This window comes from Phaseolus vulgaris, chromosome 10 (assembly GCF_000499845.2).
Source record: "Phaseolus vulgaris cultivar G19833 chromosome 10, P. vulgaris v2.0, whole genome shotgun sequence".
Lineage (NCBI taxonomy): Eukaryota > Viridiplantae > Streptophyta > Magnoliopsida > Fabales > Fabaceae > Phaseolus > Phaseolus vulgaris.
In genome coordinates, this window is record NC_023750.2 from 40276581 (window position 1) to 40291620 (window position 15040).

General features: G+C 32.5%; 2 protein-coding genes across 2 annotated transcripts; one reads left to right on the forward strand and one right to left on the reverse strand.

Annotated features, from left to right (window-relative positions):
• Positions 1-380: 380 nt before the first annotated feature.
• Positions 381-4730, reverse strand: LOC137818092 (uncharacterized). Its single transcript, XM_068621313.1, has 4 exons — positions 4344-4730; positions 3198-3739; positions 1793-2701; positions 381-1035 (listed from the first exon to the last, which is right to left on the reverse strand). The coding sequence occupies exons 1-4, from the start codon at positions 4506-4508 to the stop codon at positions 750-752; spliced, it is 1902 nt and encodes a 633-aa protein (XP_068477414.1). The 5' UTR covers positions 4509-4730; the 3' UTR covers positions 381-749.
• A 3309-nt stretch (positions 4731-8039) lies between these two features.
• On the forward strand, positions 8040-14827 carry LOC137818093 (uncharacterized protein C630.12). Its single transcript, XM_068621314.1, has 13 exons — positions 8040-8459; positions 9017-9082; positions 9235-9413; positions 10093-10228; positions 12159-12255; positions 12648-12707; positions 12797-12897; positions 13063-13103; positions 13210-13267; positions 13550-13624; positions 13698-13855; positions 13944-14210; positions 14329-14827. The coding sequence occupies exons 1-13, from the start codon at positions 8319-8321 to the stop codon at positions 14576-14578; spliced, it is 1629 nt and encodes a 542-aa protein (XP_068477415.1). The 5' UTR covers positions 8040-8318; the 3' UTR covers positions 14579-14827.
• Positions 14828-15040: the final 213 nt, after the last annotated feature.

A 15040-nucleotide genomic window follows, 5' to 3' on the forward strand; every position in this document is an offset into this window, starting at 1 on the left:
GCATAGTTTCACCCAAATTCAGGTAAACCAGCTTTAGAAAAAAATCATGAAATCGTGTCAATAATTGTGTATAATCTTTGTAACATCATTGTTTCCACAACATTTTCATGAGTAGATATCATCCTCTGATCTTCGAAGTCTGTAACTTTATTATATTAATTTTGAAAGTGTAGTCCATCAATTACATTAGTCCACAATTAACAAAAATTGTGACTTCTCATAATATTAATATATATTTAAAAATAAAAATGATAATATCTCAATGATTAATTAATAGAGTGATTAGACGCACTCTTATGTTGAAGACAATCCATTTGACAGAAAATCGTACGTTTAATTTCCCCCCAATGCTTCTTAACTACTCTCTAATCACCATGAGATACTTGAAGTGTTTCCTTTTGAAATAGTCTTTTCATTCTTTGACAGCCATCCAACTTTGATCTCAAGGTGTCGATATCATGTTTAAACTCATGTGTGATCAGTACATTATCAAACAACAGTGACAAAAATTTGAAACAAATGGAAATGGTATAACATTTGACATCAATTTCCCCAAAATTTGACACCACAAAATTATATGGCATTCTTATGCATCTAGAGTTCCCGCATGATTGACAATGATCAACATAGTAGCAGAAGACATCATGCTCCCTAGGCGTTGCTCTGTACAAGAAAGACATCTCATCATTGAGTTCAACACTCCATCCAAAAAAAGGCCTTTAGAGCAGGAAGGCCAGTTGCATCCAGAATCATTGATTGTCTTGTCTGTGGTCATCATGTTGATTATCATCAGGTTCACCATCCTCTGTATCCTCGTAAGTAACCCATGGTAGCATTGACTCAAACAAGACAGCTAATGCATTCCTATTTGCAACACCACGAGGAGCATGACCATTGCCAGGCAGATTAGCAAATTGGTTTTCATCCTGCATACCATCCTCCATCATCCTTGGAACGCCCATAAATTGTTGAAGATTTTCTCGCGGAATTGATGAGAGTGAATCGGAGAAATCAGATACCAGCAAATGTCCATACCTAACATAAAAGAAAGCATAAGCAAATGACCACATAGATGTTAAAACAGTGCTGCCATATTACAAATAAACAATTGAACTGCTTCCAAAACTGCACAATGAATAAATTCATCTTGCTACTTCTTTTTTCCTTAATTATCCCTCTTTCTTAATTACATGATATGAGTAAGCTTAATTTTTTTATTCTAAGCAACTTGAATACTTCATCATACAACCACTTTCAGTTATGTTATCAGCTCATTGCAGAGTTCTTGATCATAATTTCAATTGCTCAACTACCAAATGCTCATTCCAAGTTGAAATAAGCTACCAAGTCTTGGAAGACAATAAATTTAGATGATCTGTAAAACAGCATAATTAGGTTGCATTTGGAGTGGTTGCGAGTTTTTGGCTTTCAAATACAACTTTCAACATGTTCGGCTAACATACAGTTGAAAATTTATTTTTAATTTCAAAAAAAGAATTGTGAATTTGCTTTCTAGTTTAAAAAAAACACTTCTACATTTGATAGTGACCCTTCCTCCCACTGCTTCCACTACCACACAAACCTACATTAATTTTAACATGACGAAGAAAATGCAGCGGGAGGGGGGCCTAAAAGCAGTTTAGTTTTTGAAAAAAATTTAAACTCACAATAAAAAGCAACACTAAATGGGCCCTAAAATATTTGATGCTTTTTCAGGTCCGGATAAAAATTCACTTCAACAGATATGCCACCAAGGTGAACATGCAAAATTAAGCTAAAAAAAATCTCTTACTCATTTTTCTCAGATGAAAATGCTTCTTTTCTGACACAAGCCCAATCCTTGACTTCACTTTTATTACTTTCTAGTGTTTCAATCACTAGTTTTGCAGCACCACTAAGAAGTTTTTGCAGATCAGGAAGCCTCCATATAAGATAATCTCTCTCAACATATATATTAATCAAGTGATCTAGAGATGGAATTCCTGTTTGATCTGACCGGAAAAAAGCATGCTGGAGAATATCTGTCCATGTGCGATCTTTCAATGGTACTTTTGCAACTAGCTTCTTTATAACTGAGGGATGAAGCATCAATGCTTGTTTCATAAGATCAGTCGATGAAGACTTTTCAGCATTCATACCATCACTTTTGCAGGCCTCGCGCTCAAGGTAAAACCGACAAATGGCAAGGGAATAAGAGAAGTTTGGAAACAACCAAATGGAGTTATCACTTTTATATTCTTCAGAAAACTTCTCCAGCCATGCGTATTCCTCAGCCCTTAAAGCAAAGTAGTCAATGCAGAAAATAGCCCCCATGGGATCATCAGAATCTAGGGAAAGCAACAACTTGCAGACCTCTAAGGCAGATCTATGACAGCCACGCCTGTCCAAATTTTTCATGTGAGTGAAAAGAGCTGTGAATATAGGTTTGTTTGTATCATGCTTGAACTTCAACTGGCAATTTCCCTGCAGTGGATTGAACATGGGATGCCACGCACATTCAAGGGCATATAGACACCTGGCAATAGCATCTGCAGACATCGGTTGTTCACCCAATACTGTAAAATATTCTGCCATTGTTAGAAGGGAATCAATATGATAAGGACGGTGCTGTAATATGCTTGCTATGCCATTTATGTCATTAATTGCTTTGGCAGCTTCAAATGCTCTCTGAGATTGGGAGTAAGAAGGCGAGTGTACATATCTACATTGTAAAAAATATGAAATTAAATGCCAAGTACAAAAGGCACATTGAATTCTTAACTTCACAAATAATCCACAAAGTCATAATAAACCAGCCAGATTGAGGTTAAGTAAGAATTTCCACAAACCCCAGCTGTCATTAACAATGAAAATGAATAATAACAAAAGCCCAAACTACTGGACTCAATCATGCTTGCCCTCCTTTTAAAAGGAAAAACATCAAGATTATGAAGAGGGAGAGAAAGAGAGTGTAGGAAATGAAAGTAATAAATAACCAGGCAAAAGTACGTAACTTCCCATGCTATGGATAAATTTCCCCTCCTCTTTCTATTACTATTTTTCATAACACATATTAGGCTCTTTTATTCCACTCAAGGTTATTCCTAATTGAAACTTGTATTTGTCCAGACTCAAGAATTCTTTGTGTGGTTATTATATGCAAACGGAGAAGAAATTTTTATCAGTTGTATGAAGAAGAATGATCCTTAGTTCCTTACCTGAAGTAGTTATATCCATTTTTCAACTCCAGAAACTGCATGGACAAAGAGTCATCACAACGGAGCCAATTGTCTGATGGAGTGACAAGAACACTCTTTCTAAGATTATAATGTACACGCCCCCTCACCCCTCGCATTTGCCTAGAACTGCTCGCTTGATTGCTGCTCTCAAATGATTTCATAACCTTGGATCCGAATATTCTTCTCAGCTCATTTTCAGCATTCAAATATTTAGGATCCACCTTCAATACGGAGGTTGCTTGCTGTTTAACAGATTTAATTTTGTCTTTGCTAGAAACAGGTTGCTCAGCTGATGAGTTGACATTCAGAGATAAATCTTCTAGAATCAAGTCCAATTCTTTATCATCTCTCATTTTGTTTGCTGCAGCAGCATTATCCTTGATTTTCTTCTTTTTCTTTTTCTTCGATTTGGGATTTGATACGGAAACCTCAGCAGTAGGTTTCAATGAAGATGACCCCTCTTTATCATCATCATCACCATAACTCGCCAATGTTTCATTAGAGGACGCCAACTCATCTCCCTGCAGCCAAAACAGTAACATTAAGTAACAACTAAGAAGCATACTCCTAAATGTCTACCTTGTTTTGAACAAACAAGAATCCAAGAATAAATTTGAGGTTAAACATCCAAGAAATTCTTCTTGTAAAAATCAATACAAAATTTTTCTTGTAAAAAATCAATACTTCATGCGATTCTAAGTTTCTCCATAAGAACTTATAAAAGAAGAAAATATAGGAAAGTAGAATGAATTGGATTTCTCCCATGAGCTAAAATCAACTAATGCAGTTAACTTTTGTAGAAGCCCCTCACATCCAACTAGTGAGACATTTAATCAACTTAGGGCTAAACCATTCCATTATACTAAATGGTGAGACATTTAATTAACAAAACATAATAACGATAAATTCTATCTTCAACCTAAATTCAATTCCATAGCTGTTTGTTTCTGACCTATTCACAAATACAAAGGCAAATTTACAAAATCTAGCTAATCCAATTTCTTGGTGCATGATAGGCACAAAAAGATAGAACCGACATGAAAAATTAAAAAGGGTAAACAGGGTAATGCTTCACAAAATCAAAGTTTGAATCGAAACAAAAAAAAGGTGGGGTTTTTTTCAAACCTGGTTTTCGGGTTCAGAATCTTGGTCATTAAGGAGGTCGAAAGGGTTGATGGAGGAGCGAGTGATGGGCTCAGAATCGTTCTCTTCTTCTTCTTCTTCTTCGCTCACGTGTTCGTGAAGATGGTGTTGCTCGTTCAGAACCTTCTTCATCAATCGAGCTGACATCGTTTCCAACTGAACCTCTCTGAGGGGATGCAGGGGAATTCAGGGGTGCCCAGAAAGACAAAATCGATTATGCTTCTCAAATTCAATTGCAAGGAACAGAACAAACTCGAATGAATGAAAGAGAAAAAGTAAACAGCGTTGGTGTTACTCAGTTCATTCTCTCGTGTGTTAGGTGTCCCTCACGTGCCTCTCTCTTTCTGCACCTCCATAGCTTCTATTGGCACCTATAGATAAGGTGAAAAGATCATTTCATTCTTAAGAAAATACATTCTAGATTTTACAATCTAGAATTTTTTTCTCTATTTACACCTTTTAAATTGTAGAATTCCAAATACTTTCGAAATTCTACAGTCCATAATATATTTTTTTCTGAATTATAAAATTCAATCCAAAAATAATTTTTGAATTTTTAATCTAAAAATACCTTCTTATTCCATAATTTAGAATGTATTTTCTAAAATAAACCCATTTTGGATTATAGAATCCAAAAGGTATATTGGAAATACTTTTAGATTCTATAATCCTGAGTTTTTCTGGATTACTCATTCTGAAATGAAAAAATATTATTCAAATAAAATATATTTTTAATATTTTTAATAATATGGGGTGTTGCAAGAAGCTATGAAGATGCAAGAAAAAACAACCCTCTCATATCTGTGGTGCAGGAGGAGGTGGGCTCACAATAGAGTTGCCCAAGTATCCTTTATTGGGCCTTATGGGTTTCCCACAAGTTTTAGCCCAATATTAAAATACTTTTTAGGCAGTTTCTTTCTGCATCCCTATATTTTTCTTCCTGCACCCCTACGAGGTTGCGCAAAGACAAAAGTATTCCTATATAAATTGTACATTTTTTTTTTTTTGTATTCTGAATTATGAAATCCGGTAAATTTTCAGATTGGCGCATCCGATAATCTTCCAGATTGATGCTTCCGGTAGTACATGAATGATAGTGTTAATCCAAAATAAAAAATGCAAAACATCGATAATTGAAAAAACCATTCTGGATCCGCCAATCCGTAATTTAAAATATGCATTCCAGATTCAGAAATCCATAATTGAAAAAAATCATTCCAGATTCACCAATCCATAATAGAAATTAGGCTTCCGAAATCAATAATTTATACAAACTTTGCTTCCGAAACACCTCTCATCCAGAATGCAACATGATTCACTTTCGAATTGATGAATCTATATCACATTCCCAAATTCCAAAATTGTGGGGACCAGTTTCGGAATTTACAAAATTGTGGAGGTGCAAGAAGAAAAATGTAAGGGTGCAGGAAGAAACTGCCTATTTTTTACTGCATCCCAATATTACTAATTGTACCCCCACTACTAACAGAAAAAATTTAGAATACCATCCCTCACTACATCACACCACCACTTTGGTCACACCACCACGGAATCTTTGCATGCATGCAAAAGTGAAGGGTAACCACTTAGCTTCACACATGGATAACCAGCACTTCCAACCTGAGGAGTGAGAACCACTTCTTCTCCTTTCCACTGTGGAAAAATTAATATCACTAGTTTAAACCATAAATTGTAATAAGTTCACTCAATCAACTTAGTACAAAATACAAATTTTAAAAGCTACAGGTATTGAAAATAATCACACATCTATTTAAAGGATAAAGACAATGAATTTTTTTAAGCTATCCAAACAGGTAATTGATTATAGAGGCTACAAATCATTTTTTGGAAGACTGATATTTAGACATTTGAGACAGAGAAAATAATAATAATATTTTTTATCTTCAAAAATTTATTTTTTGCATTAAAATATTTTTAAAATTTCATTTTATAAATTATTTTCTAAATATATTAATATATAACCAAAATATTTTTTTTCTTACCGAAATTGAACTGGAATCGTCTGAATTATTGAGATTAAATAATTTTTTAATTGAAAAGTTGTTGAACTTTGATAAAGACCGAGTGTGACTTATAGAAAATTTTCTTACATTCAAGTTAATAAGAACTTTAGCAGAACATTGTATATAAATTATATCTATAGACTTTTGAACCTAAAGAAACTTCTAATTAAATATAATTAAATGATTATTAATCCATTGTCATAAATTAAACCGATTTTAGTGGTATCACAAGTCAATCTTTAAAGATATATGAGTTGCTTGATTATACATATAATTATTTGAAGTGTATATTATATTTTCATTATTTTTTTAATAGGTAGTACAATTCTATGGCATCAATCAAATATATTATAATTTTTTCTCTCATTCTTCATTTTCATCATTTCAATCCAAACAATCTTATTTTTTATTTTTTTTATACTTTTATTAAACCCTTAAATAATGAGTTTGTTTAAGCATTACATTCACATTTCTAATATAACGTTGATATGTAAGGACGTTTAGACAACATTTAGCACAAATAATGTAAATGCACTATGGAATGTGAAAATATCTTTGTCAATTTCTAGAGGAGAAAAAAAAGGGCAAAAAGGCTTAAATTTAAATATTATTTTATACTTCCCAGTCTACACGTTTTTAAACTTATTTTCTTAAAAAATTAGAAAATGTTTATATGCTGGTCGGTAACTTAAATTAACATGTCTTTATTCGGAATGAAATAATGTTAGATATTGGTAAAACCTTTTGAAAAAATAGGTAAAAAGAACAAAGTCAACGTTGTTCATAAAAAATATCATTTTAAAAATTTTAGTCCAATTCAATTTATTCCAATCAAAATATATATATATATATATATATTTTTTTTTTCTTTATACATTTCCACAAAGTGTTAAAAAAAATCCAAACTATCCATAGATTTTTTTAATTGCACAATTTATGAATATATTTAATTTATAAATATATTTTAGATAACATAATTCATAATAAATCTAAAAACACATTTTAAATTGTGTAATTTAAAAATATATTTTAATACATTTTTAAATTTAAAAATGCATTCTAAACTACATTAATCTAATGCATAAACATTTTTAATCTAAAAATATATTTTTATATTATACAATTTAAAAATATTTTTATTATATACTCTAAATTATTCATGAATTTAACAATTTAAACTTCTTTCAGGTTGTACAATTTAAAATCTTTTTGACGTATAAACAATTTAAACTTTTTTATATTTAAAACTTTGTATAATAAAATGAGAAAAACCAATTATTTTGATAGTTGCAATAAAAAAAGAACAAAAAAAATATTTTTTTACGGCTATCTTTTTCTGAATTATTAAAAAAAATAATAAATTCAAGGAAATAAAGAGAAAAAAGATGGTTTTCTAACTTTACCCTTATTTGCTAAATTGTATTTTACAGTTACTTTAAAAAAACTTAATTTTTTTATTTCTTTCTTTCTTTCTTTCGGCGTTTGTTTACATTTTCTTATTCCTTTTCACCATACTAAATAAATTATTAAAAATATTAAAAAAATAAAATATTTTTTTTGGTTTTTATAGTTATTATCTTAATTTGACACATTTATAATTAACGATATTTTATATTCAATGGGTTATATAAGATATTTTTTAGGATGACTACAAGATTCTGACAAAATGACGATTCTTATGACTTTCCTAATATTTTTTTCTCTTTTTATTTCCTTTTTCAATAACAAAGCCTATAGTTTAATTACAGTTGAAAAGCGGATATCAGAGCCAATTTGACAGAACAGAGAATGAAAATGAGAGAAAAAAAATAAAATTTTTAGAGAATCGAGATAGCTAATGTAACTCGATGGAGTTCAAATGAGTGAAGCCATGATTTGATTTGTTTGATTTGACTTGATTCCATAGTTGTGTGTTTGAGGATCTGTGTTGGTGATGAAGCAGCACGAGTTAACTCTGTTGTTGTGCCTCTTATGGGCACTAACCCTTCTCTATGGTGAGATGTTCGCTTATTGGGTTCCTTCCCTCTTCACCTGTTCATGGCCCCATCTGCTCCGCAGCTCTTCTTCTTCAACGGTAGCTACAAAGTCTTCATCTTTTCACCTTTTTCATTTCTGGGTCATACTCAATATTTGACATTCTCTGTACTTCACAACCAAAACCAGAAGAAATTTCATGTTTTGTTTGAGCTGGGGAGTTCATGTACACTGAAGCTCTATCCTAAGATAAAATAAAAATAATAGTTATGGGTTTATTTAATTTTGAAATTTAAGGTAGTCTGGTATGTTAAGGTTGTTAATTTTTTACATTTAGTGGTTCCACCGAGGAATGTGGGCAGTTCATGTACTGAATCTGTACATTTTACTTGTTTTGTTGGAAATTATTTATGGGGTTTTGTTGAAGAGTTTAATTTATATACTCTGTTCATCTAAAATGTTTTGCACAGTCAACATATTTCATTGCTAGTATGACTCTTAAAGATAGTTATGATAGAGATGAAGGGAGCCTAAGCCAACATGATGGTTCTTTTGCAGTATATCTAAAATTGTGTCTACATTACAAGTATAATCTGATTCGCTAAAGATGATAAAATGCATAATTAACTGAGCTTATTTTCGGATTTTTGCTTGCAGGCTCAAACAGACGGTGGGAATTACCAAGCCGATTATGTAAAAGTTGCTGTTATTGCAGATCCACAGGTGAATGTTTCTTCTTTTATTGTTATTTTATGGTCATACATATATCTGTGAAAAAATATACCTGCAATGAAGGGTGTATGTACTCTTATTTCATGTTTCTGTGGATGTGCGTCTCTCATCATTTGATTTGAATTTCTTTTTAAACATAACAGCTCATGGATAAAACTTCTCTCCATCTTCCTCCAAAATCACTTGCACTGGAGCTAGCGGAATTCTACACTGATTTAAACATGCGTAGATCATTCTTTGCATCTGTCCTGTCTTTCAAACCTGATGTCATATTGTTTTTAGGTGATTACTTTGATGGAGGTCCTTATTTATCAGATGAAGAGTAAGTTCTGCAATTAATATTTCTATTTCTTAATTTAGTTTTTAATTAGTTTTAGTTTTAACTATTATGCGATGTATAATTTTTCCAATCAGCCTTTTCCACCTACAGTGATTTGGAACTCAATTTTTATCCTTTCACTTCAGAAAACTGAAAACCAAAGAGATGATGCATTTTACAGATTAGATGTTGATTCTTTTTCACATTTGCTACAGAAGAATTTAGTGGACAAAATAATCAAAAGCAAAAATAAAGTGCTAGTTTCTCTTTTTGTATAAAAATAAGTCATCCTAAAAAAATCACCATATGAGCACCAAGTAGAATCCAACCAAAAATTTATGGATATTAAGTCTTTGGTCAAAGACTTGAGTGAAATGCTGAAACTAAATGGTTAAAGGGTCTTTGGTGCTTAATGTTAAGTTTTAAACCTCTTGTTTTCCAAATTCTTTATATCAGTTGATAATTTAGTCATATTTAAATTAAATTTCCATATTGTTAAAAAAAAAGATAGAAAAAGAAATCCCTAGATTACTGTAGCAAACATTTATATGATTATATGTTAAGGAGCTGCTGATTAATTTCAAGAAATATGTTGTTTAAGCCATTATTCTTGAATGACTGCTCAGCATGTTCACTCAAATTTTCTGTTATGAAATGCTTTTACAATCTTTTGGATGGATAGATGGCAAGAGTCTTTCAGTCGCTTCAGACATATCTTTGGTTTGAATGCACAAGGAAAATACACGGACATGCAAGTTTACTACATTCCGGGAAACCATGATATTGGGTACGGAAGTCTTCATTCTCTAAAACCAGAGGTATTTCAACATGCTATTGCTCAACTTTTTATTCCCAAAGTTCAATAACTATAAAGTGGTTTGTTTGAATTGACTTTTGGATGGATTGTATTTCTGAGATGGGTTTACAATTGTGATTACAGTATGAATTTATAGATTACTTACGACCTAATTAAGGAAAGAAATAATAAGTAATTAAAACTATACAAATCAAATCACTAAAAAATATCAAATCTGTCTTAATAAATAGAGAATGAAATCTGCACTTAATTACGGAATAATTTTCCTGATTATGCAGCGAATCAAATGCCCAAAGACATGACTGAGAGTCTAATAATGTAGTTGTGGTTACAATGGTCTCAAGACCTCAAGGATGAGAAATTACATTTATTGTGCCTAAGGGTTGTTGAATGTTGATATTAAAAGGGAAAAGAATACACAGAACCCTCAAACTCTGGTCATTTGCAAATAAACACCTTGAACTTTATATTCATTCTAATTGCTACTTAAGCTTTTTGTGTTAATTCAATGGACCCTTCTGTTAAGTCACTAATGAACTACTCATCTTGATCCTTCTTTGAGATAAATGTTAGCCTTTCAGTTTTTCTACTACTACTACTACTATACTATTGTTAATGTTATTCTTTCTAAAACACATTTTCCTGATTATTCTGTTTTTAATATCTAAAAAAATTAACATGAAGAAAGACTTCAAGGACCATGTGACTTCATTTTCATCTTTGTCATTTCATCCACACTCCCAAGTCATACATGTAAGCTTGTCTCACATTTTGTGGAAGGATTCATTTATGGATGGGATAGATGCAACATCAGCCACAGTAGAATGGGCTATGGCTGAGTTGCCACAAAACCCAGAGAAATATGTATGTAGAACCTAAAGATTCAGATATCACTGAGCTCCTAATCTGCATACCATTGGGAAAAAAACCTTAGATCGCACCTAGAAGTTTCAATAGGAATCCGCAAATCAGGGGTTGAGTTAGACATGTGTGGCCTTAGGGTACCCAAAAGTACTCAAGTTCTCATTAATGCATGGAGCATGGGAAGAGACTCAAGCATTTGGACTTACCCTGACTTTTTCTGTTGGAAAGATTTTTAGAGAGTGAAACATGACCTTGGGTGAATGAAAAAGGAGAAGAATACAAGATGAGTCCGTTATGTGGTATTCTGAGTCTTTCTTATTTTATTTTATTATGTTATTTTTTTAGACCTCTGAAAGCCAAAAATCAGGAAATTATGTTTTAAAATAATAGTAATTGAACTGCTTAGATATAATCTCAATGGAGCGTTAGGATGAGTTGTCCGGTAGTGAGTTAATGGAAGGTTAATTGAAGGCTCTATTACTGAATTGTATTATTAATACAAAAAAAAATTAAGAAGTAGTTGCAATGAAAACAAGTTCAACGTGTGTATTTCAAAATGGACTAAAGTTCAGGAAGTCAATATAATCCTTTCCCAATTTAAAATTTGGACTATTGATGACATACAAATTGTTGTTGAGTGAGATGAAATTTTGTATAAACTAATCTCCTTGACATTTATGCATTATTCATATATTCTTAGAATATGAATATCAATAAAACATGACACTTTTATCATAACAATGAAATGTCTTCATGTTGAGGTGGTTGTGAATGACACAAAAATTCATTGAACTTGCTTGATAATTGATACTGACAACTGTAAAATGACATTTTGCAATAATGTCAGATATCTGTCTTTTTCATTGTGATTTATGAAGAGGAGCTTTAAACCACATCCTAAATGTTTTCAAAATGTTTTATTAAATGGTTCTTCAAATAAGTTTTTCCCTTCAATTTTACATAATTTACAATCTAATTTGTGGTTTAGTTTTGCACTGTCCATTAATTGTTTTCTCTCGTTTGGTTCCTTCCTTGCTCTTAACATTTCTTTCATTACATGAGCATAGGTTATCCAACGGTATGAGGAAGCATTTGGGACAAGGAACTACAGATTTACCGTCGGAAAAGTGGATTTTATTGCCATTGATGCTCAAGTTGTGGATGGTAAGCTTGATTTGCCTTATAAATATGAGCTGTCATGTTTCTTAAGTAGCAATGCTGTAATTGCTAGTACTCTTATTTTATGGTACCAAGTCCTCACATTTGTATAATTTTCAGTGCAATATATAATCCTGATTTATCTGACACTTATGTTGGAAATCCCACATCGACTAGAGATTAGAGTCTTTCATAGTATATAAGTGGGTGCAAACCTCACCTCATTGAGCCGGTTTTATGAGGTTGAGTTAGGCTTAAAGCCCACTTCTCGGACCATCTATAACATATATCTCCACGCACGAGTTGGCTGGAATATTGTAAATTTAAATCATATTCTATATGTCCTTATCTGTGCTTGAAATTTTTTGAAAATGCTGAACTAATTATGTTTTCTACAGGACAACCACAGAATCATCTGACTTCTCAAGCTTGGGATTTTCTGAAGAATATCTCTGTTGGTATGAACTGGCCTATTAATAAATATATTTCATTGTTAGGTTGGATCAATTGTTTCATTGTAATGCTTGTTTCTTTTGAACTTTACTAGGTGATGTGGTTCATCCAAGAGTCTTGTTGACACATATTCCTTTATATCGACGTGATGATACTGACTGTGGTCCTCATCGTAGTTCCCCAGTTATCAATCAGGTAAAGTTTATTTTAGTTTCTTGAAACAAATCTATATCAGGCACATTGAATGTAGTATGGTATTGGTCATTGGAATAATATTTTGCAGTGAGTTGTGTCTGAAATCTGAATGTTTTATTAGCTGCCTTTCTGGAAACTTGTTAACAAATCTTTCTTATATTTCAGAGGATAAATTATGCTCTAAATGGTAATACTAATGAGATAGCGTAAGTTACTCATCTTTCAAACCATGCGAGAAGCATGACAACTGCATGAATCTTGTGCTGGTAGCTCATAACTGCTGATGTTTGATTTAAATTTTATTTTATCCAGGTATCAAAATTATGTTTCTGAGAAGTCTTCAAAGTACTTACTGGATGCAATCAAACCTGTGAGTCATCCATCTCCTTTTTGGAATGTTGTGTTGCTATTCCTACCTTAATATGGGTGTGGTGAAAAATAATCCTTGGTGGGTTTATCAATTATTTGTTGTTCAATATATGTATTTCATTTTTTTAAGACCTTGTTCTGTACCAATAAAAATACCCGGGTCATTTTCATTTTATCTGTTGCGATGACTGAGAAGTGGAGGACGACTCAATGTAGGGGAGTTGGGAGCTGAAACTATAGTGAGGGTAACTGGTCTCTGAATTAACAGTTTTGGTTTTGACAGAAGCTTATTTTGTCCGGTCATGATCATGATCAGTGTACCGTCACTCATCAACCTAAATCTGGGCCTGTAGAAGAGGTAAAAACCTTATCTTCTTGCTTAAACAGTCTCCTTGAGTGTTTGGAAAAATTTAACTGACAGTAGTATGCAGCACACTCTAGGTACTATAAGTTGGCAACAAGGAAACTTGTATCCTTCGTTCATGCTGTTATCAGTTGACAACTCAACTCTTCCAAATGCTTCCATTCCAAGAGATGCTTTGTTGACTCACTTGTGTTATCTTCCAATTCAATTACACATTTACATATGGTATGTCTAAAGTGAAGTGAGTCTAATTTTCACCAGATCTTTTGGGTCATCTTTTTCTTGATGAGTTCTATCTTGCTATAAATGTCAGGTATATTGTGCTATTTGTCCTTACCCTTCTTGCCACCCTATTTTGGCCAACAAGTGGCACAAGTTTTTGGCATCAGTGTTGGGGCTTATCTGGCTGTTGTAAACAACTAATCTCTGGCATCTTTTCTAGAAGTGAAACGAAAGACAAGGATGAGGATGCTAACTATGAATATGAGATGATGTGGGATGCAGAAGGGTCAATGCATCTTGTAAAGAAACCCTTGAATCCATCTACTGTAAATTCAAACGACCGAAGCTTAGGAGAAAGGTAAACTTTGGTTTCCATATACGTGGCACTTTAATCCTGTAAAAGTATTATATTTGACTTTTGTGAATCGTGTGACAAAACATTAGTTCTTTCTTTTGTTTCTTTTATCTGCTGTCAGGGGTAATGTTGTGATGCGGGCAGCAGCTAGAAAAAATACTGCTCAGGAAGGAGAACACTCTGTAAACGTGGATATGGCTTCAGGAATTGCTCTTGATCCTGTTGGTAGAATACCTCCCAGAACAGGCAAATCAAAGACAAAACTTATAATCCAGAGGTTGATACGAACACTGCGAATGTTCACTGTCATTGCAGCAGTTAATGTTCCACTTTACATGATGTTGCTATTCAAGGATTGGATTGACAAATAAGAATCAAAGTCCTATCAGAGCGATACCATTCAGGTTTTACATCCACTTTTATTTACTTTAAAGTGAAAATTTGTAGATCCAATTACATGTTCAAGAAAGTAATCGCCATCAACATGATCTAACTAATCATATGTTGAGGCTTTTATATGTTTACTTGGTACCCTGAAACTCATGTTTAAATTATTCACTGACATGGTTATGATCATACGCAACATCAAGTTATACCAAACGGTTTTGTTAGTTGAGTTATTGTATCTGTTTGTTTTGATTTCAATTTTGTTATTCATTTTGTTTATATATACTTTAATACTGCCTTGTCCTTCGAATCATCAACAAAGAATCTCAACTATATTAACTATCTGTCATAAAATAATGTTATACTGAACTATTAGTTATTGCTTGTCATATTATATAATATGCTGTCATAACAAAATTTATGTGGAAAACGCGTATTAAATGTCA